This window comes from Hemitrygon akajei, chromosome 29 (assembly GCF_048418815.1).
Source record: "Hemitrygon akajei chromosome 29, sHemAka1.3, whole genome shotgun sequence".
Taxonomy (NCBI): Eukaryota; Metazoa; Chordata; class Chondrichthyes; order Myliobatiformes; family Dasyatidae; genus Hemitrygon; species Hemitrygon akajei.
This window is the reverse complement of record NC_133152.1, coordinates 26,588,714-26,616,281: the sequence shown is the minus strand read 5'-3', so window position 1 is coordinate 26,616,281 and position 27,568 is coordinate 26,588,714. Positions and strand designations below refer to the sequence as shown.

The 27,568-nt window shown below is 44.0% G+C and overlaps 1 protein-coding gene across 1 annotated transcript in view; it reads left to right on the top strand.

Annotated features, from left to right (window-relative positions):
- LOC140718528 (tumor necrosis factor receptor superfamily member 25-like) overlaps nucleotides 1–22,806 on the top strand; it is a 31,215-nt gene extending 8,409 nt beyond the window's left edge. Inside the window, exons 2-10 of the mRNA XM_073032490.1 lie at nucleotides 5,520–5,781; nucleotides 7,051–7,179; nucleotides 8,248–8,400; nucleotides 10,893–10,974; nucleotides 12,186–12,250; nucleotides 12,914–13,036; nucleotides 20,309–20,379; nucleotides 21,010–21,136; nucleotides 21,949–22,806. Of these exons, the coding sequence (XP_072888591.1) occupies nucleotides 5,520–5,781; nucleotides 7,051–7,179; nucleotides 8,248–8,400; nucleotides 10,893–10,974; nucleotides 12,186–12,250; nucleotides 12,914–13,036; nucleotides 20,309–20,379; nucleotides 21,010–21,136; nucleotides 21,949–22,220 (1,284 nt within the window). The 3' untranslated portion in view covers nucleotides 22,221–22,806. The remainder of the gene's footprint in view (nucleotides 1–5,519; nucleotides 5,782–7,050; nucleotides 7,180–8,247; nucleotides 8,401–10,892; nucleotides 10,975–12,185; nucleotides 12,251–12,913; nucleotides 13,037–20,308; nucleotides 20,380–21,009; nucleotides 21,137–21,948) is intronic.
- Nucleotides 22,807–27,568: the final 4,762 nt, after the last annotated feature.

The following is a 27,568-nucleotide window of genomic DNA, read 5'->3' as shown; positions in this document are numbered from 1 at the left end:
TGCTTCCACAGTAGTGTTGGTAAAGAGATAAAGGTTTTTGGTCAAGTGACGTGAACATTGATATATTTCCAAGCCAGGATGGTCAAAGGCTTGGAGATATTCCAATAGGACAGATGCTCTTGTTGTTTTGGTAGTAGATGCTAGAAGTTTATGATGTGCCATCAGGAAAGCCCTAATAAGTTGCCTTGTGCATTTTATGGAAGGTGCTCAGTGCATCAATGGTGTGCTGGTGGCAGTGGAACCAAGTATTTAAGATGTGGTGTCTGTCAGACCGCTTTGCCCTAGATAGCATTAGCCTTCTTAAATTTCCCTAGTACTTTATCATCAGAATCTGATTAATGCCCCATCAGCTTCTTTCCCTCAATCATAATGTTGGAAGTGAAAATGTTACTGACAATTGCAGAGTTTAGTTCCATTTGGAACTCTTTTGATAACAAAAGTAGGCCATGTCCACCTTCAGTAAGCTCTGGACAATATTCAGACTCAGGCTGATAAGTAGCAAATAATATTTGTGCCTTATATCTGTGAGGTGAAACACATTTTTTACTGACTCATTCATCCCCTTCCTGACTCCTCTTGCCCCTTTTTGCTCCACCTTTATTTTTTTAAAAGCTTGGTTGCACACCAGCGCCCAGCCTGTTCTCCTTTGCACCTCCTAAGGGAGAAAGGAGGTGAGCCGCTCTCCACAGCTTACACAGCATCTGATCTCTTCTTCCTGATCATGATGTGCCTGACCAAGCTACGCTCTGGTCAATGATTACCACCTTTCTCTCTCTCCTCAAAGATGTGATGGTGGGTGAGTTATTAAATACAAAGCAAAGAAGAGGTGTTGAGGTTTTCTGTTGCTGGAGGTCACTGTTGCATGAATACGCAACCCAAACATTATTTGCTGAGCACTTTCAAGAAAGTAAAATGGATTCCTAGACAATGGAGGAGAAAAGGAGATCATGATCCTATTCAATTGCAAAGCAAGCTGAAAGGGCCTATTCTGCTCCATTTTTCCATGATTTCTTTTCCATTGTTTGCTACTTATCAGCCAAACCTGTCAATTGTGCAGGTGTATTTGGACTTTGGCCTGGACTGCTCAGCAATCTGAAGAGGTCCAAATAAGAGCCAAACACAGAATCTTCAGAAACATTCCTATGTCTATGGATCCAGAACTGGCTTGCCCACAGAAGGCAAAGAGTGGTTGTAGGTGGGTCATATTCTGCATGGAGGTCGGTCACCAGTGGTGTGCCTCGGGGATCTGTTCTGGGACCTTTACTCTTCGTGATTTTTATAAATGACCTGGATGAGGAAGTGGAGGGATGGGTTAGTAAGTTTGCTGATGACACAAAGGTTGGGGTGTTGTGGATAGTATGGAGGGCTGTCAGAGCTTACAGTGGGACATTGATAGGATGCAAAACTGGGCTGAGAAGTGGCAGATGGAGTTCAACCCAGATAAGTGTGAGGTGGTTCATTTTGGTAGGTCAAGTATAATGGCAGAATATAGCACTAATGGTAAGACTCATGGCAGTGTGGAGGATCAGAGGGATCTTGGGGTCCGAGTCCATTGGACACTATGCAGGTTGACTCTGTGGTTAAGAAGGCATACAGTGCATTGGCCTTCATCAATCGGGATTGAGTTTAAGAGCCAAGAGGTAATGTTGCGGCTATAAAGGACCCTGATCAGACCCCATATGGAGAATTGTGCTCAATTCTGGTCGCCTCACTACAGGAGGGATGTGGAAACCATAGAAAGGGTGCAAAGGAGATTTACAAGGATGTTGCCTGGATTGGCGAGCATGCCTTATGAGAATAGATTGAGTGAACTCGGCCTGTTCTCTTTGGAGCGATGGAGGATGAGAAGTGACCTGATAAAGGTGTACAAGATAATGAGAGGCACTGATCGTGTGGATAGTCAGAGGCTTTCCCCCAGGGCTGAAATGGCTAGCATGAGAGGGCATTGTTTTAAGGTGCTTGGAAGTAGGTACAGAGGAGATGGTAGGGGTAAGTTTTTTAAGCCTAGGTAGTTCTAAGGTAAGAACATGTTTGGCACAGCTTTGGGGGCCGAAGGGCCTGTATTGTGCTGCAGGTTTTGCATGTTTCTATGTTTTCTATGTCTAATTTTATAATAAAGGAAAACCACTAATGAAAAAGCTAACGATGGTTGGGCCAAGGACACTCTCCAGAGAAACATCTGCAGCATGGGCCTGATCTGAGCTAATTAGCTTGCAAACATCACAACTCTCATGCTAAGTATCTTAGTGGGCAGTTTTGTTACTCTTTAATTTTCATGGACATTATTGGGATCCGTGGCCATAACATTTAGTCAAATGATAAGCTTACGTTAAGGTCAGTTGTCCTCAGCCCACTTTGAAATTAAGCTCTTTTGCTTGAATTTGGTTCAAGTCCTTAAACTGGGTTAAAAGCAAGTACCGGTAGTCAAGGCAGAGCTCAAAATGACCATTGATAACGGGTTTTTGGTGATTAAGTGTTGCTGGATGGACTGCTGACAACTTGGCTTTCATGAGGATTGAAAGTCGGCTGTTAAAATTAGATTGAATTTGACTATCTCCTTTTTCAATGAACAGGACATGTGTAGGAAATGTGCCAGTATTGTAGTTGCACCTGAGCAACCGGCTAGTCGGCATAGCCAGTTCAACTTTTCACTTTTCAGAAGCAGGGTTATTTTCAAGGCCCAGGTCTTGCTGTATCCAGTGCACTCAGCTTCTTCTCGATGTCATGAGGAATCAAGCTAATTAAAGGTGTTGGAATATATTAGCAGGAAGTACATTTCAAAATTAAACTATAACTTGTGTTCTTAGTATTATTTATTACTTTTTTTTTTGTATTTGCACAGTTTGTCACTTTTGAACATTGTCCCTCTTTTTGCTTTTGTGTAGTTTTTCACTGATACTATTGTATTTTGAATGCCTGCAAGAAAATGAATTTCAGGGTAGTATATCGTGACATTTACTTACTTCAGTAATAAATTACCGTAGAACTTTGAAGTGCATGTGTAGCTGTGACAGTGTAGGTTAATGTAATGGTGGGAAACAAGCAAATTTCACAACCACCAACATTGACTTGAGGTCCACTTTATGAGGCTAGACTGACGTGAGGACATAATTACGTGAAGATTTTTTTCACTGTGCTTTATGTTCTGTGTTTGGAGGACAGTAAATGAGTTGTTACGGTTTTTCTTAAATTTAAAATGACTCACGCCATTTTATTTGTGAAAACCTGCAATAGTAGGTTACTATATTGATTGGCCGTATCTCAGATAATAATGAGGCAGCCTGCAGAGAAGAAATCATCACCCGGACGCAGTGGTGTCAAGAAAACAACCTCTCACTCAATGTCACTAAAACAAAGGAGCTGGTTGTGAACTACAGGATGAATGGAGACAGGTTAACCCCTATTGACATCAATGGATCTGGGGTTGAGAGGGTGAACAGCTTTAAGTTCCTCAGCATACACATCTCCAAGGAGCTCACGTGGTTTGTACATACTGGCTGTCTGATGAAAAAATTATAACAGCACCACTTTTACATCAGAAGGTTGAAGAATTTGGTATGGGACCCCAAATTCTAAGAACTTTCTACAGGGGCACAATGGAGAGCGTCCTGACTGCCTGAATCACTGCCCGGTATGGGAACTGTACCTCCCTCAATTGCAGGACTCTGCAGAGAGTGATGCGGACAGCCCAGCGTATGTGAACTTCCCATTATTCAGGACACTTACAAAGACAGGTGTGTAAAAAGGACCGGAAGGATCATTGGGGACCTGAGTCACCCCAACCACAAACTCTTCCAGCTGCTACCATCTGGGAAACGGTACCACAGCATAAAAACCAGGACCAACAGGCTCCAGGACAGCTTCTTCCACCAGGCCATCAGACTGATTAATTCATGCTGACACAATTGTATTTTTATGTTATATAACTGTCCTGTTGTACATACTGTTTATTACAAATTACTATAAATTGCACATTGCCCATTTAGATGGAGACGTAACGCAAAGATTTTTACTCCTCATGTATATGAAGGACGTAAGTAATAAAGTCAATTCAATTCAAACACAAGAGAATCTGCAGATGCTGGAAATTCAAGCAACACACAAAATGCTGCTGGAAAGCGGCAGGCCAGGCAGAATCCATAGGAAGAAGTACAGTCGACGTTTCGGGCTGACACCCTTCGTCAGGACTAACTGAAAGAAAAGATTGTAAGAGATTTGAAAGTAGGAGGGGGGAGGGGAGATCTGAAATAATAGGAGAAGACAGGAGGGGGAGGGATGAAGCTAAGAACTGGAAAGGTGATTGGCAAAAGGGATACACAGCTGGAGAAGGGGGAGGATTGTGGGACGGGAGGGCTAGGGAGATAGAAAGGGGGAGGGGAGCACCAGAGCCGTTTCGCTGAACACCTACGTTCTGTCCGCCAGAGAAAACAGGATCTCCCAGTGGCCACACATTTTAATTCCACGTCCCATTCCCATTCTGATATGTCTATCCATGGCCTCCTCTACTGTCAAGGTGAAGCCACACTCAGGTTGGAGGAACAACACCTCATATTCCATCTGGGTAGCCTCCAACCTGATGGCATGAATATTGACTTCTCTAACTTCTGTTAATGCCCCTCTTCCCCTTCTTACCCCATCCCTTATTAATTTATCTATTTTCCCCCTTTTTCTCTCTCTCTGTCCTTCTCACAATCACTCCTTGCCTGCTCTCCATCTCCCTCTGGTGCTCCCCTCCCCCTTTCTTTCTCCCTAGCCCTCCCATCCCATGATCCTCTCCCTTCTCCAGCTCAGTGTCCCTTTTGCCAATTAACTTTCCAGTTCTTAGCTTCATCCCTCTCCCTCCTGTCTTCTATCATTTCGGATCTCCCCCTCCCCCTCCTACTTTCAAATCTCTTACTATCTTCTTTCAGTTAGTCCTGACGAAGAGTCTCAGCCCGAAACGTCGACTGTACTTCTCCCTATAGATGCTGCCTGGCCTGCTGCGTTCCACCAGCATTTTATGTGTGTCAATTCAATTCAATGTGGCTTGTGGAGAGAATGTTGAAATTAATCATCCAATTGACAATTCTGGCTGAAGGAGATTACAGAACTATTAACCCCTTGTTCTCGTGCATTTGGCTCTGTCACCATTAAAGATAAAGGCATCAATGAATCTTTCTAGATTTAAATTACTAGATCTATCTGGACATCACAAGTGATAGGAATGTTGGACCGCTTTGTATTCAGTATGCATGTGATGAGATATCACAGGCTGGCACTTCATTTTTAAGTGTATCTGGTACCGCACCTGGCACCATCTGCTTCCACTTGCCCCCTTTCTTGATGGTAGTGGGTGGAGTGCAGGATATACAGGCTCATGGATTTATAGATTGCGCTGAAATAGATGCCCCACCAGCCATGGTGACGTCCAGATACGAGGAGTTAGACTCTGAATTTTGTCTGTTAGGAAGCTGGTGTTGGTGTATATTTGCCAAGGGCAAGCAATCCCCAGACTAATGCTCACACTCTCCATTTCCCAGCTTTATGCCGTGATATTTGCTTCTGGAGTGCTCAGTCGTTCAACAGCTGGTGATTCCTGGAATTTCAATCGTTTAACAGCTGATGATTCCCGGAATTTGACACGCACAGAAGAAAACATGCAGATCTTGATGTGGGAGACCAAGCGGCTCGGAATTTGGAATGATAAAGACCAGAAAAGAAGGAAAAGACGCAGTAAACATTGCCCAGGCAACCAGTATTTTGTTCCAAAAGCTGCGATCTGCTGCAGAAAGTGTCCAGCAGGTGGGTGTCCTGTACAACCTCTATGGAACCATGGCTAATACAATTCCAAAGATGGCCACTTGACCTTTCAATTATGCCCAAATCATAGGTTTTCTTCCTCAAACCATTGTAGGAAGAAATTTACTACTGACCATGCTTCCATTGCCACTCCAAACAGTACAATGCATGGCATAGCTTCATTTTATGACCCAATTGCCATAAATCCACGTCCTCACCCCTCCTGGAGTAGCATCACTTTATCTATTCTATCAAGCTCCTTCATCATCTTGAAGCCCTAATGAAGCCTCCTCTGCTGTCATAAGAACAACCCCAGGTATTTTACAAGTAAAACCAAAAAAACTCCAGAAAAACTAATTGGTGAATAACCTCCGTGGAGAGAGGAAAGCAGGTTGAAGGTTTTTATCAGAACTTCATACTTCCCACATAATTGAAGTTTCGTGTCATTCGTACCGTTCCTGCACATGCTCTAAAACCTTCACATCATTGTGGTGCCCAAATTTGGATAGAGTACTACAGCTGAACCATAGCCAGTGATTTATAAAAGATTAACATAAACCTCCCAGCTTCCATATTTCATGCATGTTATTTATAAACCCAAAGACCAATAGCCCGTTAGACATTCTTCTGTTTTTTCCTACTGTCTTCAACGGAATGTGTGCATGCATAACCCTCGCTCTCTTTGCCCTGCGCCCACCCTGCTTTAAGATTCTACCATCCCCTGTCCTCGGCTTCGAATGTAAAACACGTATTTGCTCATTTCATCAATCTACGTCGTCCAGTACCGTGCTTCTCGCCATTTGCTTTTCCTCAGTTTAATTCGCTCACTGACTGTGAAATAATATGCTATGCACCCACGTCCAGATTGTTAATACGATTCAGCAAGAGCAGCGGTGCTGGGGACCAGAGTTGTACACACTTCCAGCATAATAAACAATCCTTCATCTCACCCCCTTTCCAATTTAATCATGTCGCTAATAAGTTTATATTGTGGTCATTTTTGATGTAACCTATTAATTGACCTACTTCAATCTTCCTTTACTTCAAAAAGCTCACCCAAGTACTTTAAGAAGTTGTCTTTAACAAATCCAGAATGACTTTCTTTTTATTATGCTGGATTCTTCTATAAAAATACATAAAAGTCTTCAACTTCCCTTGTGGTACCTATCGACATTTTGCTCCTTCATGCTATGATGTAAATTGGGGAACAAGGTAATTCCTGTTAATGTGGAGAATGAATGATGAGATAGTCTAAAGATTTTCTTTTATCAGGTTCCTATGTGAAATCCTCATGCAAGGGAAAGGATGATCAAACGCTTTGTGAGCCCTGCCCACGGGGTACTTACCTTGCTTTTGAAAATTACTCAAATGAATGTCAGATCTGCAGAACGTGTGATAAAAGTAAGTAAGACCCAAGCTCCCCTCCAAGTTCCTCAGCTGTGCCTAGTTCAAACTGTTCGAATGGTAGCCAAATGTGACCTTCTGCTTGCCACAAACACAAGAGATTCAGCAGATGCAGGAAGTCTCGAAAAAAGCACGAAAAATGCTGGAGAAACTCCCAGACAACCAGACAGTATTTATGGAGGGGACACCTGATGAAGGGTCTTGGCCAGAAAAGTCGACTGTAGATGATGCCTGACTTGCTGAGTTACTCCAGCATTTTGTGCCTACTATCTTTTGTAATGGTTTTATAAAAAAATTAACCCATTTTGCTATCTCAACATTTCAATCATGATCTATATCTGTAAGCCTCTTTACATTCTTGATCTCTCTTTTATTTGCCTCTTTCTTTCTCTTTTCCACTTGCACTTTGCCTCTCACCGTATGTATTACTCCTCTCAGTATCCTTCTCTCTCCCTGCTAAAAACAAGGTCAGAGGCAAAGGATTTAGAAGGGATATTGGGATGACTTCTTCATGCAAAAGGTGGTGTGAATTTGGATTGAGCTGGTGTAAATAGTGGTTGAGGTAGGCACGTTAGCAACATTTAAAAAACATCTCGTTGAGTAGCTGGATAGGGGAGGTTTAATGGGTCAAATGTGAACAGATGTGACTAACTCACTGGGCGACACTGTTAGCATGAACAAGTTGGGCCGAAGAGGCTCTTTCCATACCCCATGACTCTATGATTAATTTATTTAAGTTGTGGAACACACACAGAATGCAGAAGGGTCTCAGCAGGCCAGGCAGCATCTATGTAAAAGAGTAAACAGTTGACGTTTCAGGCCGAGACCCTTCAGGGTTTCCCTGATCACTGCCTTGCCCAAATATCTGTATCTGACCTGTCAAATGAGGGTTAAAAAGGGGAATCATTTTCCCACTGCGAAGCTCACCCTCCCTCAAGATCACAACTTCCCTCAGTATCTCTCCCCATCTCTGTCCCTCAAACTATCTTTGTCACACACCTCTTCCGCTCACGCTGTCACAGATCTGTAGTCGGATCCAAAAAAAACGTGCTCATTTTTGTCCAGTGACGCAGACAACCATTCGTAACTGCACTGCTACCAATAACACAGAGTGCATGTGCAAGGCTGACTGGTACCAGCGGTGTCACAACAGAAACTGCACACAGTTCCACTGCTCGAGCTGCTCCAGGTGCGACAACAGAACAGTCATCAAACCCTGTGAGTACCATTGAGAGGTGGGAGAGGGGGCTCGGGCTAATGACGCAAGTTATTGTGGGACGTGGCATAATGTGATGGGTGGTGGTTTACTGTAAGAGTTTTGTGACTAAGTACGTATATTGTGAGGTGGAGTTCAAGGAGGTTTGTGGAACTGCCACTGTATGATCTAATTGATATTACTGTTGTGATGTGTTGAGGATATAATTTGTCATACAACTGTCGGCTTGATTGGATGAGATAAACTAGGTTGCTTTAAGTTTGGAAATTCTGTTTATAAGGGGTAGATTATCTTTAGATCCTCATCTATTCTGTGTTTTCCCCTCATGAATAATATTACCCAGCCTGTGACCCTACATGTCACCTTGAATTGAATTTGAATTAACTTTATTTCTTACATCCTTCACATACATGAGTAAAACTCTTTATGTCTCCGTCTAAATGTGCAATGTGCACTTTATCGTCATTGGTCATAAATAGTATGTAGAACAGGACAGTCAATATAACATAGAAATGCAGTTGTATCAGTGTGAATTATTCAGTCTGATGGCCTGGTGGAAGAAGCTATCCCAGAGCCTGTTGGTCCTGGCTTTTTAAGCTGTGGTACTGTTTCCCGGATGGTACGGGCCCTTTTCTCACACCTGTCTCTGTAAATGTTCTGAATAGTGGGAAGTTCACATTTACAGAAGCTCTGGGCTGTCTGCACCACTCTCTTCAGAGTGCTACAATTGAGGGAGGTACAGTTCCTATACCAGTCCATGATGCAGCCAGTCAGGATGCTCACAAATGTGCCCCTGTAGAAAGTCCTGAGGATCTGGGGACTTGTGCTAAACTTCTTCAACCGTCTGAGGTGAAAGAGGCGCTGGTGTGCTCTTTTCACCACACAGCCGGTATATACAGAGTACATGAGATCCTCAGTGATGTGTATGCTAAGGAACTTAAAGTCGTTCACCCTCTCAACCACAGATCCATTGATGTCAATAGGGGTTAGCCTGTCTCCACTCCTCCTGTTGTCCACAACCAGCTCCTTGGTGAATCTGTTCAGCACTGGGCTGCAATCAGAGCCCAGCTTCAGTCAAAGTTCAGGCTGGGTAAACAGTAATCTCCAAGACCTGTGGCTCAATATCCCCTTGTGCAATTGGATCCTGGATTTCCTCATTTGTAGACCCCAGTCAGTTCAGATTGGCAAAAACATCTCCTCCACAATCTCCATCAGCACAGGTGGACCACAAGGCCGTGTACTTAGCCCCCTTCTCTACTTGCTTTACACTTATGACTGTGTGGCTAAGTACAGCTCCAACACCGTATATAAGTTTGCCGATGACACCACTATTGTGGGCTGTTTCAAAGGTGGGTAATGAATCAACATACGAGAGGGAGATTGAAAACTCAGCTGAGTGGTGTAATAACAACAACCTCTCACTCAATATCAATAAGACCAAGAAACTAATGGTAGATTTCAGGAGAGGGAAGCCGGAGGTCAATAAGCCAGTAATCATTGGAGGATCAGAGGTGGAGAGGGTCAGTATCTTTAAATTCCTGGGTGTCTCTATCTCAAAGGACCTGTCCTGGACCCATCATATAAAGATAATTGCAAAGAAAGCACGACAGTACCTCTACTTCCTCAGGGATCTATGGAGATTCGGCACGTCATCAAAAACCTTGGCAAACTTTTATAGACATGTGGTGGAAAGCGTTCTGTCTGGCTGCATTACAGCCTGGTATGGGAACGCCAACTCCTTTGCGCAGAAAATCCTACTAAATATAGTGAATTCGGCCCAGTACATCACGGGAAAAGCTCTCCAAACCATTGAGCACATGTGCATGAAACACTGCCGTAGAAAAGCAGCATCCATCATCAAAGATTCTCACCACCCAGGCCATGCTCTTTTCTCGCTGTTGCCATCAGGTAGAAGGTACAGGAGCCTCAGAACTCGCACCACCAGGATCAAGAACAGTTACTACCCCTCAACCATCAGGCTCTCAAACTAAAGGGGATAACTAAACTCATTTAAGGACTCTTTTATCTTGTTAGATCATGCTCGTTATTTATTGCTATTTATTATCTGCATTTGCATAGTTTGTTGCCCACTAATCCTGTTTACAGTTACTGTTCTACAGATTTGCTAAGTACGCCCACAGAAAAGAAAATCTCAGGGTTGTATGTACTCTGATAATAAATTTCACTTTGAACTTTGGGTGGTGAGATCCAGCTGCAGTTAGCGTCCAAGAGCAAAAAAGGGGAATAATTGGAGTTAATTAAAATAAAAGAAGTCTGCCCACTGGAAAATAACCAGAAATTAAGGACCAGTCGAGGTGTCAGTGACTTTGACTTTGTGATGAGGACTTGCTTTCCTCCTGCCCGGCCATGGGACTCAATGCTCTGGTGACAGGGTTCAACTGTAGCTGGTTGCTTCACAGGTTTAGCAGAGTAAAAACCTGGTCCTGCTTAACTCTCTTTGACTCCTGGTTCCATGTATTGACTATCACTTCAGGTTCGCAGCAGAAGGACGCTCAATGCGGAGAGTGCTTGCCAAGATTTTACAAACGTGGTGACCAGTGCAAAGCCTGTCCTGAGTGAGTCAGCTTGGAGTTATCTAAGAATATGAATTTGTCGCCTCTGTTTTAAAGGAACAGGATCCTGACATTTCCTTGCTACACGTGGGCAATATTATGGGGTGGATGCTCTTCCTTCACCTTTGGACCTGGCTCTATCCCAGCCAACACTGATGGATGCCCTAGGGCCCAAATGAAAAAGTGGCTCCATGTTGGAGTTAGGGCCTGTATTTGGGGTCTGCTGCTGAATCTACACCTTGAAGTGAAAATCTCAACTCAAGAGATTGAGACTTGGGCATATTAGTGAGAGAATGCAGCTGGCCCCTTACTTTGTGTCCAAATCATATTTTACCTACCCTGGGAATGTTCGAAGGCACAGCAGAGAAGGAAGCTTTTCTCTGTATCTTAATTGGCTGAGAGTTTGATGAGCAGTGTAAAGGGAAGTTTGCTCATCCCTAATTAATGTTTAACCTGCCCTGCTTGTATCTCAGGGGCCTGTGTAGAGAGTTTTACTCTCTATGTATTCAATGTCTGCCTTTAAAAAGTATAGAATATATGCACGTTACCTCTTCAATGGCAGTTTTCGTATAGCAAGAAGCAGAATAAATCTCTAGCTTTGAAATCCAAGCTGTTCAAATGAAAGTCTGTACAGTATTTCTCCCTAGTTGAATGGTTGGTTGAGGAAGGAGGCAGTTCTGGACCCTGGGATCAAAAAGAAGAGATACCAGCAACCACGAGGAAATCTGCAGATGCTGGAAATTCAAACAACACACACAAAATGCTGGTAGAACGCAGCAGGTCAGGCAGCATCTATAGGGAGAAGCGCTGTCGACGTTTCGGGCCGAGATCCTTCGTCAGGACTAACCAAAAGGAAAGATAGTAAGAGATTTGAAAGTAGTGGGGGGAGGGGGAAATGCGAAATGATAGGAGAAGACTGGAGGGGGTGGGATGAGGCTAAGAGCTGGAAAGGTGATTGGCGGAAATGATACAGAGCTGGAGAAGGGAAAGGATCATGGGACGGGAGGCCTCAGAAGAAAGAAAGGAGGAGGGGGGGAGCACCAGAGGGAGATGGAGAACAGGCAAACAACTAAATATGTCAGGGATGGGGTAAGAAGGGGAGGAGGGGCATTAACGGAAGTTAGACCAGCAACCCTGTTTACCCACTATGGAATTTGGTTGAAATGATTTTCTGCACACATTGCTGATGTCTGTGTCTTTTGTTTTTTTTTTAGAATTACAAATGAATCCTCTCCTGCTGCGCCGGGATGCTTGATTTCCGAGTCATATTTTGCCACAGGTATCTCTTGTCTCCAATCTCAGGATAGCAATTCTTACTGTAAGAAAGGAAAAGGGGAGCAAGATATCTGGATATTGAAAGCGATCACTGACTGCACACTGACCTGTACTAGGCTGGATTTTATCAAAGACCACTGTCGTCAGCATTGATTTCAGTGGGTTCCGGTGAAGGCAATGGAGGCAGGAAATTCAACCCAAAGACGTACGCATGGCCAGTGATAGAAAAGCGTGTGTCCAACCTACGTTTCTGACTGGCATGAAACCTTGTATTGCTATAGGCAAGTTGACAAGGGGTATTCATAAAGGGGCATAAACAATAAATTGTAAATTATATCAAAAGATTAAGGAGATCAAAACAAGTTAAACAGCATTTTGGTTTGGGTGTCAGTTTCAGTTCATTGGCTACCTGAAGATCAAGTAGTCTCAAGCATGACGTTGGATATCAAGAACGCGAGCCTCAAGGTCTTTCGGCAAGTGTAGCTTTGGAAGTGAGGCAAGAAAACACACCAAGTGACCTGCTAAATCCCTCAGCTCCCTAGAATTGATAATGACCACCTTAGCCAAGCTAATGAGCAGTCCTAAAAGAGGTTTAGTGATCGTGACTGATCTTTATTCTGGGTTCCAGCGGGGGATTGTGACTGACTCACCCTGTTCTTGTTTCTAGTGCTGAAGATTGTTCTAAGTGTTTTGGGATCACTTTCCCTTCTGTTTGTGATGGTCCAACTTCTGCGCTGCAAATTTCGATGTACATCTGCTGTGGAGGAGCCGGAGACCCTGACAGGCACAGGTATTCCCAATGTTACCATAACCGAGACGAGGGGTCTCTCTGGTTTCATACGTACCACTATTCCTGGCAGAGAGTTCCCTCATCTTCTCCCCAATTCGTAGCCTCAGGCAAAGAGGCTCACATTCGCTCTTGCACTCAAATAAAAGTTTGTCAAAACTGCAAGAAATAAGTTATTTGCTGGGATACTCAGTGAAGTTAAAAAAAAAAGGTACTAGAAATCCGGGAGTACTTACATTGGATAGTGTTATGTTTTGTAACTCCGGAAACTAATTGAAGGAAAATCACAGCAGTCTTTAGTTTTCTTTCATTTTTTTTAGTGAGGATCTGACAAATGACATGGTGACGTATGGTATTCACATACATGTCACGTACTCTTACATGTCACCCATAATGAATTACATAAGCAAACAGAATGCTTAATCAAACTATATTTACAATATTACTCAAATATTAAATACTCAACACTTTTCCCTGTTTAGCTATAAATTCCAGCTCAATATAGAATGCATCTCAGCTCAAGTATGTCACGTACTGTGGAGACTTTCTTACTGTACTGGGATAACGTATTTCCTGATAAGTGGGATCACTCTGCCTGGCAGGTGAGACTTGTGGCTGTGAAACAATCTCATGTTCTGGGGTCCCCTCCATGGTGGTCGTAGGAGTTGACTCTGGGAGCGCAGGAAGTAGATCTAACAGCCCTTTCAAACAATGGACTCTACTCTCCTCCGCTGATCAATGTGCCATTTCCAGATTACATCAGACGCAATCTCCACTGTGTAGGGCAGTGGTCCAGCTCTATTCTTAATCATTTCATGTACCCGCTTTGGATCACCTCTGTAGTCCTTCACCGTGACTGCTTGTCCAGGAGTGAGTCAGTCAGCCTCCTTGTTTGAGGAGATCTCAATTAGTCTCGGCCATTTGTTCTGCGTGCTCCTTCTGAGACTGGGTTTGAAGAAATCCGAGCTTGAGTGCAAGGGATGACCCAGGAACAGCATAGCTGGTGGGTTGTTCATTGTGGAGCGTGCCGCACTGCAGAATGCAAAGAGCAAAGTGGCAAGCTTCTGATTCAGTGCAGTGTGTTCTGCCGACATTGCTCACAGTGAGTTCTTTAGGCTCCGGACAAGCCTTTCTGCCAAGCCATTTGTAACTGGGCGGTACGGTGCAGATGTTATATGCCTTATTCGATTCATTTTCAGGAATGGCTGAGACTGGTCTGCAACAAGCTGTGGTCCATTGTCACTGAAAGTGATACGGAACAGCAGCCCTTGAGAAGCAGCTTCTCAGCACATCAGTGGTGTGTAAGGCTGTAGTGGAGGCTATTGACAACACTTCCAGCCACTTTGTAGCTGCGTCCATTACCACCTAGAAATTTATGCCCGTCAATCACCCAGCAAAATCCACATGAATCCTCTGCCAAGGCAATGCAGGCCGTTTCTAGGGATGGAGAGGCTCTGCTTTTGGTATCTTCTGGATGTGTTGGCATCCCGAACTGGGCATGGCAAGCTGCCCGGTTTGCTCGTCTGTCCCAGGCCACCAGGCAAAACTTTGAGCCAATGTTTTTATTTTGACCATGCCTAGATGACCGGCGTGAAGCTCTTCCAATACGTTAGCGCTCAGCTTGGATGGTACAACAACTCTCAATCACCATCAAACGCAAGTTCACCCCGGTGCTAATTAAAACAGGGAAACTGAAATTTCTGCTGCACGTTCCAGCCATTCTGGATGGCCATGTAGAGCTGAAACAGTGTGGTTTCCCTTTGGTCCATCTCTGCCTTAATAAGGAGACTTTCAATGTGCATTGGGGAGAATACATCAAGAGGAGTGTCGCTTTTGTAAGCCTTCCAGGTATTTCTTTTCCCAGGAGTAAGAAGGACAATCAATCCATCATCATTTCCAAGATTAGTTGTCCTTTTGAATTCAGTCTTGTAATTGTGTCTTCCAAGAAACAGAGTCCATCTCTGCACTTGTACAGTTGTTGTTAGTGGAACACCCTTCTGTGGATTGAAAATGAGACACTAGTGGTTGATGATCGGTAATGAGGATAAACTCGCTCCCGTACAAGTACTGGTTGAAATGTTTTACAACCCAAACTAGACTCAAGGCCTCTCTGTCAATTTGTGCATGAATTTTTCTCTGCAGAAGTAAAAGAACATGATGCAAAGGATATGGGGCATTCACTTCCATCACTCATAACATGTAACATAATTGCAGCTGCAGTATACCATAAGGTGAAGCATCTTATAGAACCTGTTAAAGTGATTGACAAACCCTAAAAAGGACCGCTACTGTAACATGTCCCTTGGGGCATTCACCAGAGCTTGAATTTTCTCAGCACATTTTTGTAATCCTTGTGCATTCATGGTGTGACCACAGTAAGTGATGCTTGATTTAAAGAATTCACACCTTGTCTGAGCCCATAATCTTCTAATTTTTTAACACTACCTTGAGATTTTTGGATATGTTCCATGTCATCCTTTCCAGTTACAGTGGTGTCATTCAGGTAACACTGAGTGTCTGGGCAGCCTTGCAGCACCTGGCCCATGGTTTTTGCCTGAGTGCCTTTGTGAGTGACTATGGTGAGAAACACTTTGGACTCTTCTTCCATCTCCATCTGTAGGTAGCCCTCAGCTAAGTCCACTTCGCTGATGTGTTTCCCTCCAGAAAGGTTTGCAATGACACCCTCTAACCTGGGCAGAGGGTATTGATCTACTCTCAGTACTGACTTCATGATGACCTTAAAGTCACCACAGATCCTGACAAACCCATTCTTCTTGGATACTGGTCCCACTGGCATTGCCTGCAGGCTCCACTCAGTTTTCGAAAGAATTCCTTCAGTCTCTATGCAATTTAGCTCACTGACTACTTTATCACTGATTGTATAAGGAACTGGCCCGGCTTCGGAAAGCACGGATGCAGTATTTCATTAAACACTAATTTACTATTGGTATGAATTTACCAATGCCATTCTTGAACACTGCTGAGGCATCATCCATTATCTTTCTTAATTCGCTTTCTGTTGACTCTATTGCAGGGCATGTGGCATTCTAATTGTGAATGGATCTCCAATCAAATTGTAGTTGTCTCAGCCAATCACAGCCTACAATGATGGCCCTCCTGTTTTTTCCCCACATGCAAGCCCAATGTGGCTTGTTGGTTGTTGCATTTCACCCTTACAAGTGTCATTCCCACAGGAGTTTTCTTTTCTCCAGTTTAAGTTCTTAGTTGGATATCTGTAGGTTTTAATTCAATAACTTTGAAATGCCATTCAAACTCATTTTATGTAATGACTGAAACAGCTGAGCTAGTGTCCAATTCCATCTTAATTAATTTGCCATTCACTTCTGGTGTAAGTCATATTGCTTATGTCTCATTAGTTTTCACATTGTAAATCTGAAGGCTACTCAGTCCTGTGTCACTCAAAGTTCAATGTTCAAAGTAAATTTGTTATCGTGGTTGTATATGTCACCATATACAAACCTAAGATTCATTTTCTTGTAGGTGTGCTCAATATTTCAATACTCAATAATAACTATGAATAACAATAATAACAATGAAAGACCACACCAACTTGGACATTTAACCAAAGTGCAAAAGACAACAAACTGTGCAAGTACAAACAGAAAGAATAATATATAAATAAACAATGAATATTGAGAACAGGAGATGAAGAGTCCTTAAAAGTAAGTCCACAGGTTGTGTGATCATCTCAATGATGAGGCAAGTGAAGTTATCCCTCTTAGTTCAAGAGCCTCATCAATATCAGATTTTTCATCAACAACATGCAGATTAGTGCTCTTTTTGAAACTGAAATTTACTTTTTTTTTTCTTTTTCTCTTCTCTGAAGTCCATTCATTTTTGTTCTTTTAAGTGTGATTTGTGCTTGCTTAGGAGACGTTTTGAATGCTTTCTTGTAAGATTCCACAAACTGCACTATCTTTCAGTGCATCATTAAGCCTGTCATTGAACTGACAATGCTCAGACAATGTTTTCAATTCAGCCACATAAGCTCAACTGGACTCCCCTTTCATTTGATTCCACCTATGAAACCTAAAGTGTTCTACAATCATGAATGGTTTTGGTTCTAAATACATGTGCCGCCCGTTTTTCAAACGTGTGCTTTACAACACCTCACTGTTATGAAGACCTACTTTAGTTACCTGTTTTCGCTAACAGAAGGTGTTTTCACTGTTATGAAAAAAGGCAGCGCGCGAGAAAAAGCAGCCGAGCCCACCTTTGCTTAAGCACATGCCTGTGAGCATCTGTGCTTTATGTCGATTTATTTTGTGCATCCGTTAGCAAGATGAGTTCTAAAGTATCGGAAAAGCCTAAAAGAGCTCGTAAGGATGTTACACTTAGCGTAAAACTAGACATAATTAAGCATTTCGATTGTGGTGAACGAAGTAAGGAGAAAGTAAGTTTGGCTTGTGGAAGTTGACGAAGATGATGTTGAAGAGGTTTTGGAGGTAATGAAGAGCTGATGCAATTGGATGAGGAAAGGATAACAATCAAAACCGAACACAGTAGCGAATGGACCGAAAGTGAAGTCATCCAGGAACTGAACGTGAAGCAACTGTGTGAGATTTTCACTGCGATTGACAGCACTACAATGATTGCAGAAAAGTTTGACTTTAATTTTGAAAGGGTACGTAGGTTTAGGGCATATTTGCAGGATGGTTTGAGTGCTTACTAAGAACTGTATGATAGAAAAATGCGTGAGTCTAAGCAGTCAAGCATACTGTCATTTTTCAAGCCTTCCACATCAGCCGCAGCAGATGACCAACCTTGACCTTCGACATCGAGGCAGGCAGACATAGAAGATGACCTGCCTGCCCTGATGGAAACAGACGATGAGATGACACCCCAGTTTCCTCTACCTCCCACCACCCCAACTTCCGACAACTCCGCCTAACACACCATCAGTGTCCTCACTGTCTTCCCGATTCCAGTAAGTGATACTACACTGTACATATATTATTTCTACTTTATAAAGGTTGTGTATTTTTAAGTGTTATTTAGTATGATTTGGCAACTTCATAGCTTAAAGGTTACTGGAGAGAGTACTTCTGCAAGAGCGCTTGCGTGAGATTTTCACTGCAGTGGACAATGATTGCAGAAAAGTATTTCTACTTTATATAGGCTGTGTATTTATCATGTAATTCCTGCTTTTACTATATGTTACTGTTATTTTAGGTTTTATGTATGATTTGGTAGGTTATTTTTTGGGTCTGCGTACGTTCACAAATTTTTCCCATATAAATAAATGGTAATTGCTTCTTCACTTTATGACATTCTGGCTTACGAACCATTCCATAGAAACGCTTTACCTTCGGATGGTGGGGGAAACCTGTATTCTTGCGTGATGTTCACAATATCAGCAAAGTTATTTTTGGCAGGTTTGGCTGGAGAATTTAAACTTCTAAGCAAACTGTATACTTTTCCACCTATTGCATTCTGCAGCACTCCCACTCATTTTTCATCTGCTTTTTCATTTGCTTAAAAATACTGCACAATTAGTTCAGCATACATCATCCAGTTATCTGTTGTGCAATCAAACACATCTATCTTTCCAGTGTAGCCAGCTATTTCTGCTTTTTTAAAAAAAGTTTATTATCATTGTCACCTATTACTCACCGTGGCCATACTAATTCTTTTTTTAAATTCGAACATCTCTCTCCCATTCTGAAGAAAAACATACTGCACTTTAACAGGTAGTCATCTCGGGTTTGATTTAAAACTTCCTCATCACCACTGTTCTGTTTTGTAACTCCAGAAACTAATTGAAAGTAAAACAGGGGAGCCAGGATACCTGTCTACATAGTTTTGTTTCCTTTCTATATGTACGCTCTCGCATACGATGTGGTGGTTGAGTGACACATTCCATTCCCGTACTTCTTACAGATAACTCATAATTAACTATATAAACAAAGAATGGTTAATCAAGCAATATATTTACACTATTAAAGACACTACAGGTAGCTCATCAGCTGACGGGATGCATCCTTGGATGGTGAGGAATAAAAATGGTACATGGGGAGGAGGTAGAGGAGACTGAAAACATTACACATTCTGAAAATGAAGGGCAGAATGTCATAGGCCAATCAGTTCATTACTAGGAGTGGAAATGATCATCGGCTTGGATGAGCATTAACTTGCAAGTGAGAGGCAGGTAGATCTCATAAAGGAAACATTTTGTTCAGCTAAGGTTCGCGATGTGTTTTGATGAGGTAACACGGGGGGGGGGGTGAGATCTGATTTTTCAAAAGGTACTTGATAAAATATCATATGGCAGACATTGGCAAACCTAAGGCAAGAGGCCAATGCAGCATAGAAGCAGAGCTGGCTGAGTGTAGAAACAGAGTTCACAGAACAAGGAATATAAAGTGCAATACTGCAGCTCTGACGTAAGGCTCAATGGCCTATAATCCCCAGGATTGCCACCCTCCAGTCTTCTAGTACTACTCCTGTGGCAAGGAAATAAAATCATTGCCAATGGCACAGAAATCTCTCCCTCACTTCCTGTAATAACCTAAGATATATCCCATCTGGCCTCGGGGACTTATCTATCCCAATGTTTTTCAAAGGTTCCAGCATATGCTTTTTCTTAACAGCGATATCTTCCTGCAGATTAGCCTGTTCTACACTGTCCACACATTGTCAAGGTCCTCTTACAGGGGAATACTGAAGCAGGGTATTCATTAAGGACCTCCCCTACCTTCCCCAACTTCAGATTGGTCAAGTCATCCTCCTGGTCTTCATGTTCATGTGGAATGCCTGGGGTTTTCATTGAAAGAGTTCTAATTAATGAACATTTTTGGACCAGCGTGAAGGGGGAGGAGAAATGAGGGATGTTGTTAAGTCTGGGAATGGTGGGCCATGTGTTGGCGCGTGGCCTAGTGGATAAGGCATCGGTCTAGTGAACTGAAGGTCACTGGTTCAAGCCTCAGCTGAGGCAGCGTGTTGTGTCCTTGAGCAAGGCACTTAACACCACATTGCTCTGTGACGACACCGGTGCCAAGCTGCTTGGGTCCTAGCGCCCTTCCCTTGGACAACATCGGTGGCGTGGAGAGGGGAAGGCTTGCAGCTTGGGCAACTGCCGGTCTCCCATACAACCCTGCCCAGGCTTGTGCCCTGGAAACCTTCCAAGGAGCAAATCTATGGTCTCACGAGACTAACGGATGCGTATAGGTGGCCATGATTATGAGGGTGGTTGGGGTAGGTGGAAACTATGTTTAATAAACTCTGCACTCAATAATTTGTGTGTATTTTGCCTAGGGGTTCTCAGGCCTGATGTCTGTGTTTCAGTTCCTGAGGGTGAAGAGACAAAGAGTGAAGTGAAGGAGTTGGTGAGTGCTGAGGACTGTTTGTTTGGTCATGTTTCCAGCCGCAGTCGAGTTGTAAAGTTCTCTGTCTGGTCTTTACCTTCCCGCCTCCATCACAAGACACATCGCAGTTGGCAGCTCATTGTCCCAGTTCAAAGCTGACACTTGAAATTGAATGATATCTCATCCACTGCCCTAAACACTGATCCTTTCCATCGCTGATGCAATGTGACACCACCTCTGTCAAGTGCAGCAGACTTCTTCAGCGACACCTTCCAAATCCACAACTACCACGGAGATGGGCTCGGCCAGAAACCGGAGACACCACGGCAGTGTCCCCTCCAGATCACACAAGGATCTGGAAATATTGCACGGCTCAGTGTCTAATTCCTGGAATCTGTTCTGGAGCTGGCAGCAGGGATCCCGGGCAGAAGCTCACTGTCACCTTCTTGAGGCCAGTTTGAGATGTACAAGGTTCACCATGACACTCACGTCCAGCGCAACAACCATATAACACCGAACCTCGCCTCACTGCGCTCTCTGCATCCGTCACACATGCAGAAACCTTTGCCGGTTGCTGCAACGGCTGCTAGATTCTCAATCTGGATGCAGCTTGAACTTAACTTGTGTTTTAACTTTTTTTGTTCCTGGCAGCCATTTGAGATTCCGGCTCCAGAAAGGAAATCCAGGCCTCCTATTGATTTACCAACCTACCCACTGGCAAACAACAACATTTATGGGACCAGTCGACAGGCATCACGGCTCCAATCCGAAGCACAAGGTAAGGGACTTTGTGTTGCTCCGAGGGGATTCTTTAATTGGACAACTTAGAAAAAAGATTTACTCTGGATCTGATCCATTATTTCTGGAAGTGGAGAAGCTAACAGGATGTGCAGACGGTGTCTCGATGTAGGCAGAGAGTGCGTGGAACAGGACAGTTCTGCAGGTAGTGCAACTGTTTCACAGCTTGCAAGCTCAATTCTGACCTTGTTAGCACATTCGTCCTGGAGCCATGTAGTCGTCCTAAACGCAGGGAAGTCTGCAGATGCTGGAAATCCAAAGCAACACACCCCCCCCCCCCCCCGGAGGAACCCAGCAAGGCAAGAAGCATCAATGGAAATGAATAGATAGTTGGCATTTCAAGCCAAGACCCTTCTTCAGGACTGAGAAGGAAGGGGGAAGATGCCAGAATGAAAAGGTGGGGTGGGGTGGAGAAGGAGGCTAGCTGGAAGGTGATGGGTGAAGCCAGATGGGAAAGGTCAAGAGCTGGTGAAGAAGGAATCTGATAAGAGAGCAGAGTTTTCCTCCAGACTTCCTCTCGATTCCCAAAGTTTGCTGGTTGATGGGTTGTGGTTGCTGTAAATTATCCCTAGTGAGTGGGAATGTCAGAAGGGGTATGTGTGAGAGATATGGATGAAAGGAATTTGGGGAAATAGATTGATGGGTTGCTCTAGGAGCCAATATAGATTCAATGGGACAAAAACCTCCTACGTTGCAGGAAAATAAGAAATGCAAAATAAATATACAACAATATGTATGTGCGTTGTGGTAGGCTGTATGAGCCGCGAGCTGACTGGAGTTTTCTTCCTCTAGTGTCAATGCCCCTAGATGGAAGAACCTGGTATGAAATCATCAACTTGGTGCCCGTGCGGAGATGGAAGGAGCTGATGCGTTTGCTGAGGCTGAAGGAGTGTGAAATCGAGCGGATTGAGATGGACGTGACCCATTCCCGAGACCAGCAGTACGAGATGCTTCGTCAGTGGAGCCAGCAGCAAACAGCCTCCATGGAGTCCTTGTACCAGGCCTTGGAAATCATGAACTTGACAGGTCTAGCAGAGGAACTTAAAGCCAAACTTCTCAACTAGTTCAACTCTCCCTGACACCACTATGACATCAAGTTTAACATTCAGGAAAGACAACTCCAGGGGTCCTCAATCTAAAGCCCAGTTAGTCCTGCAGCCCAAAGCTGTTGGTGAAGCCTGGATTTTATGGTGTGCGGTTTAGTAATTGACTTGCGCGGTGCTACAGAACCTGGGGTTCCCATTCCTGGACAAGATGCATGGTGCTCCAAAGGAGCAAACCTTGAGGGCAGTCACCTGAGCTGAGCACTCAGTCCCTGCACTTGGAGGGGGCAAGGGCAAAGTGGCCGTGCTGAGGGTTGTCAACGTCGGAGACGCAGTCAGTCCAGGGTCCAGATCTGCTTTGGGAGCTCATTTATCAAAATTAGTTCCACTTTGCAGTCCAGATCTTCACGAGGAAAGGTAGTGTAAAGAGGAGATGCAGTGATATAGTAAGGTCATGTGACTCTAAAAGCTTAGCAAGGTGGTAAGTGACTTACTGTCTCTCTGCTTGCTTCTGTGTACCGAGTCCTGTCATACCTGGGAGCTGCCTCGCTCTGACCCAAAGTCTCTAGTAATTTATCAAGAGCTGATTTATCCATGGATTGGAAGTCTCCCCCCCCCCTCCCCCCCCCCCCCCAAGAGCTGCCTGCAGTTAGTCATTCAGAGTACTATACTCAGGCCACAGAAGGCAAACTCCGAATGGGGCCCGGGCTCCGTTTTGAGGTTATGCAGAGGTGGGGCCTGAAGGATTTGAGGCTCAGGTCGCAGGGAAATGTCCCAAGTGTTCCATGTCTTTGGATTAATCTGTATATAGATTTCCGTGGTGATAAATATGACTTTTAAAAATATGGAAGCAGATGCTGTTCTTGATCAACACTGCATTACAGTCGTTCTGATACAGAGGGGTTTTTCAATAGATTCGTTCACAAACACTTACAGCCTATGAAGTGATCTGCTCCTGGTATCTGCTGCCCTCTTCTGGTGAACACACACATGAACACACAGCACACCCCCACAACACACCCCACACACCCCAAAAAAAAAAGCGGTCCCTTGAAATTCAGTCCCTTGCGAGAGGTGACATAGAATCAGGAGATGTAGGGTCAGTATGGATAGAACTGAGAAATTGTAAGGGCAAAAAGACCCTAATGGGTTATCTACAGACCCCCAAAGAGTAGCCTGGATACAGAGTACAAGTTGAACCAAGAGCTAAAATTAGCCTGTCGCAAAGGTAATGCTACGGTTGTAATGGGGGATTTCAACATCCAGTTAGACTGGGAAAATCAAGAAAGGGAGTTTGTGGAGTGCCTCCGAGATGAATTCTTAGAGCAGCTTGTACTGGAGCCTACCAGGGAGAAGGCAATTCTGGATCTAGTGTTGTGTAATGAACTGGATTTGATAAGGGAACTTGAGGTAAAGGAGCCATTAGGAGGTAGTGACCAAAATATGATAAGTTTTAATCTACAATTTTTGAAGGAGAAGGGAAAATTGGAAGTGTCAGTATTACAGTTGAACAAAGGGGACTATGGAGCCATGAGGGAGGAACTAGCCAACGTTGACTGGAAGGATACCTTAGCAGGGATGACAGTGGAACAATGGCAGAATAATACAGAAGGTGCAGGATCAGTTCATTCCAAAGAGGAAGAAAGATTCTAAGGGGAGTAGGGGGGCTGACAAGGGAAGTCAAGGACAGTATAAAAATAAAAGAGAAGTATAACATAGCAAAGATGAGTGGGAAGCCAGAGGATTGGGAAACTTTTAAAGAGCAGCAGAAGATTACAACAAAGGCAATACGGGGAGAAAAGATGAGGCACGAAGGTAAGCTAGCCAAGAATATATAAAGGAGGATAGTAAAAGCTTCTTTAGGTATGTGAAGAGGAAAAAACTTATTAAGACCAAAGTTGGGCCTTTGAAGGCAGAAATGGGTGCATTTATTATGGGGAACAAGGAAATGGCAGACGATTTGAACAGGTACTTTGGATCTGTCAGACAATCTCCCGGATGTAATAGTGGCCAGAGGACCTAGGGTAACGGAGGAACTGAAGGATATTCACATTAGACAGAAAATTGTGTTCGGTAGACTGATGGGACTGAAGGCTGATAAATCCCCAGGGCCTGATGGTCCGCATCCCAGGGTACTTAAGGAGGTGGCTCTAGAAATCGTGGACGCATTGGTAATCATTTTCCAATGTCCTATAAATTCAGGATCAGTTCCTGAGGATTGGAGGATAGCTAATGTTATCCCACTTTTTAAGAAAGGAGGGAGAGAGAAAATGGGGAATTGTACCAGTTAGCCTGACATCGGTGGTGGGGAAGATGCTAGAGTCAATTATAAAAGATGAAATAATGGCACATTTGGATAGCAGTAACAGGATCAGTCCAAGTCAGCATGGATTTACGAAGGGAAAATCATGCTTGACTAACTTCTGGAATTTTTTGAGGATGTAACTATAAAAATGGACAAGGGAGAGCCAGTGGATGTAGTGTACCTGGACTTTTAGAAAGCCTTTGATAAGGTCCCACATAGGAGATTAGTAGGCAAAATTAGAGCACATGGTATTGGGGGCAGGGTACTAACATTGGTTGGCAGACAGAAAACAGTAGGGATTAACGGGTCCTTTTCAGAACGGAAGGCAGTGACTAGTGGGATACCGCAAGGCTCAGTGCTGGGACCGTTAAAGTTCAGTGTTTACAATATACATTAATGATTTAGATGAAGGGATTCAAAGTAACATTAGCAAATTTGCAGATGACAAAGCTGAGTGGCAGTGTGAAATGTGAGGAGGATGTTATGATAATGCAGGGTGACTTGGACAGGTTGGGTGAGTGGGCAGATGCAGTTTAATGTGGATAACTGTGAGGTTATCCACTTTGGTGGCAAGAACAGGAAGGCAGATTACTATCTAAACGGTGTCAAGTTAGGAAAAGGGGAAGTACAACGAGATCTGGGTGTCCTAGGAGCAAAGAAGTCCTTCTGCAGCTGTACAGGGCCCTGGTGAGACCACACCTGGAGTATTGTGTGCGGTTTTGGTCTCCAAATTTGAGGAAGGACATTCTTGCTATTGAGGGAGTGCAGCGTAGGTTCACGAGGTTAATTCCCGGGATGGCAGGACTGTTGTATGTTGAAAGATTGGAGTGACTGGGCTTGTATACACTGGAATTTAGAAGGATGAGAGGGGATCTGATTGAAACATGTAAGATTATTAAGGGATTGGACACACTAGAGGCAGGAAACATATTCCCGATGTTGGGGGAGTCCAGAATCAGAGGCCACAGTTTAAGAATAAGGGGTAGGTGATTTAGAACAGAGTTGAGGGAAAACCTTTTTCACCCAGAGAGTTGTGGATCTGTGGAATGCTCTGCCTCAGAAGGCAGTGGAGGCCAATTCTCTGAATGCTTTCAAGAAAGAGATAGAGCTCTTAAAGATAGCGGAGTCCAGGGATATGGGGAGAGGGCAGGAATGGGGTACTGATTGTGGATGATCAGCCATGATCACAGTGAATGGCAGTGCTGGCTTGAATGGCCTCCTCCTGCACCTATTGTCTGTCACACAACGCATGCACACGCACAACCCAACACACACAACATGCACCACACATCCACGCACACCACACTCTAACACACGCACACGCACGCACACCGCACACGCACATGATGCGCACAACGAATGCACCACACACACAACCCACCACACACAGAACGAACACCTCACACACACACACACTCAACACACAGCACACCACACCACACACAAGACGCACACACACCAGGCAACGCACGCGCACACGTCCACAACACCCGCACGCACACAGAACACAACACACGCCGCGCGCACACACAACAATTACCAATGTCCACCAGGGTCTTGCGATCACGAGAAAAACATGGGTTGTTGAACCGCACACCACCCCCGACGCTTGCCTCCTTGGCTGACAGCAACATACAAGGCCAGCTCCACCCCACTGAGCAACTCGCCCGGGGGACAGACCCACAGAACTCAATGCTCCCAATATCCAGCACTGTCGTGGGGTCACACAAAGGATGAACAACCACACCTTTGTTTGAACTCAGAGAGGCCGCTGCGATCAAGTGTACCACCATTTTACCATTTCAATGTTTTATTGACTGTTCAATTCCCTCCATTGACCCCTACCTGACCCAATGAGTACCTCCAGCATTTTGTGTGTAGAAATTAGACTCCTATCTATTTTTGATGTGCCTAAACATAGCTTTGTTTAACACTAGCAATTAATTAACACTCCTACACAATGAAAGCATTGGAAAACCTAAGCAGTTTGGGGAATATAGGTTCAATTAGATAAGTCATAGTAGTCTGTAGTTTCTCAAAACTCAAGGTCTCTCCCAACTGTCTCCAGATCCCTGGCACACTGTGTGACCAGTTACTGACATAACAATGGTACAGTGACAACGTCACCGTTAGACCATAAGATATAGGAGCAGAATTAGGCTGTTCGGCCCATCAAGCCTGTTCTGCCACCCTCTCAATCCCAATCTTCTGCCTTCTCTGCATAATCTTTCACATCCTGACAAATCAAGAATCTATCAAGCTGTACCTTAAATACACCCAATGACCTGGCTACTACAACCGCCTGGGGCAACCACCCTCTGCCTTACAAGATACATACCCCCTCCTCCTCTCCGTTCTAAATGGACATCCCTCTATTCTGCAGCTGAGCCCTCTGGTCTGAAACTTGCTCACAATAAGAAACATCCTCTCCACATCCACCCAATCTAGACCTTCCAACATTTGATTGATTTCAATGAGATCCCCCCTCATTCTTCTAAATTGCAGCGAGTACAGACCCAGAGCCAAACAGTCCTCATATGATAATGCTTTCATTCCAGGAATCAATCTCATGAACCTCCTCTGAACTGTCTCCAATGTTTGTGCATCCTTTTAGATAAGAGGCCCAAAACTGCTCACAATACTTCAAGTGAAAGCTCGCCAATGCCTTCTAAAGCCTCAGCATTACATCCTTGCCTTTATATTCTAGTCCTCTTGAAATAAATGCTAACATTGCATTGTCGTCTTCACCACTGACTCAACCTCAAATTAACCTTTAGAGAATTCTGCATGAGGACTCCCAAGTCCCTGTGCATCTCAGATTTTTGAGTTTTCTCCCCATTTAGAAAATAATCTACGCTTTTATTCCTTCTACTGAAGTGCATGACCATACACTTCCTGACACTGTATTCCATCTGCCACTTCTTTGCCCATTCTCCTAATCTCTCCAAGTCCTTTTGCAGCCTCCCAGCTTCCTCAACACTACTAGCCCCTCTATTGGCCACAAAGCCAATAGTTCCATCATCCAAATCATTGACATATAATGTAAAAAGAAATGGTCCCAACC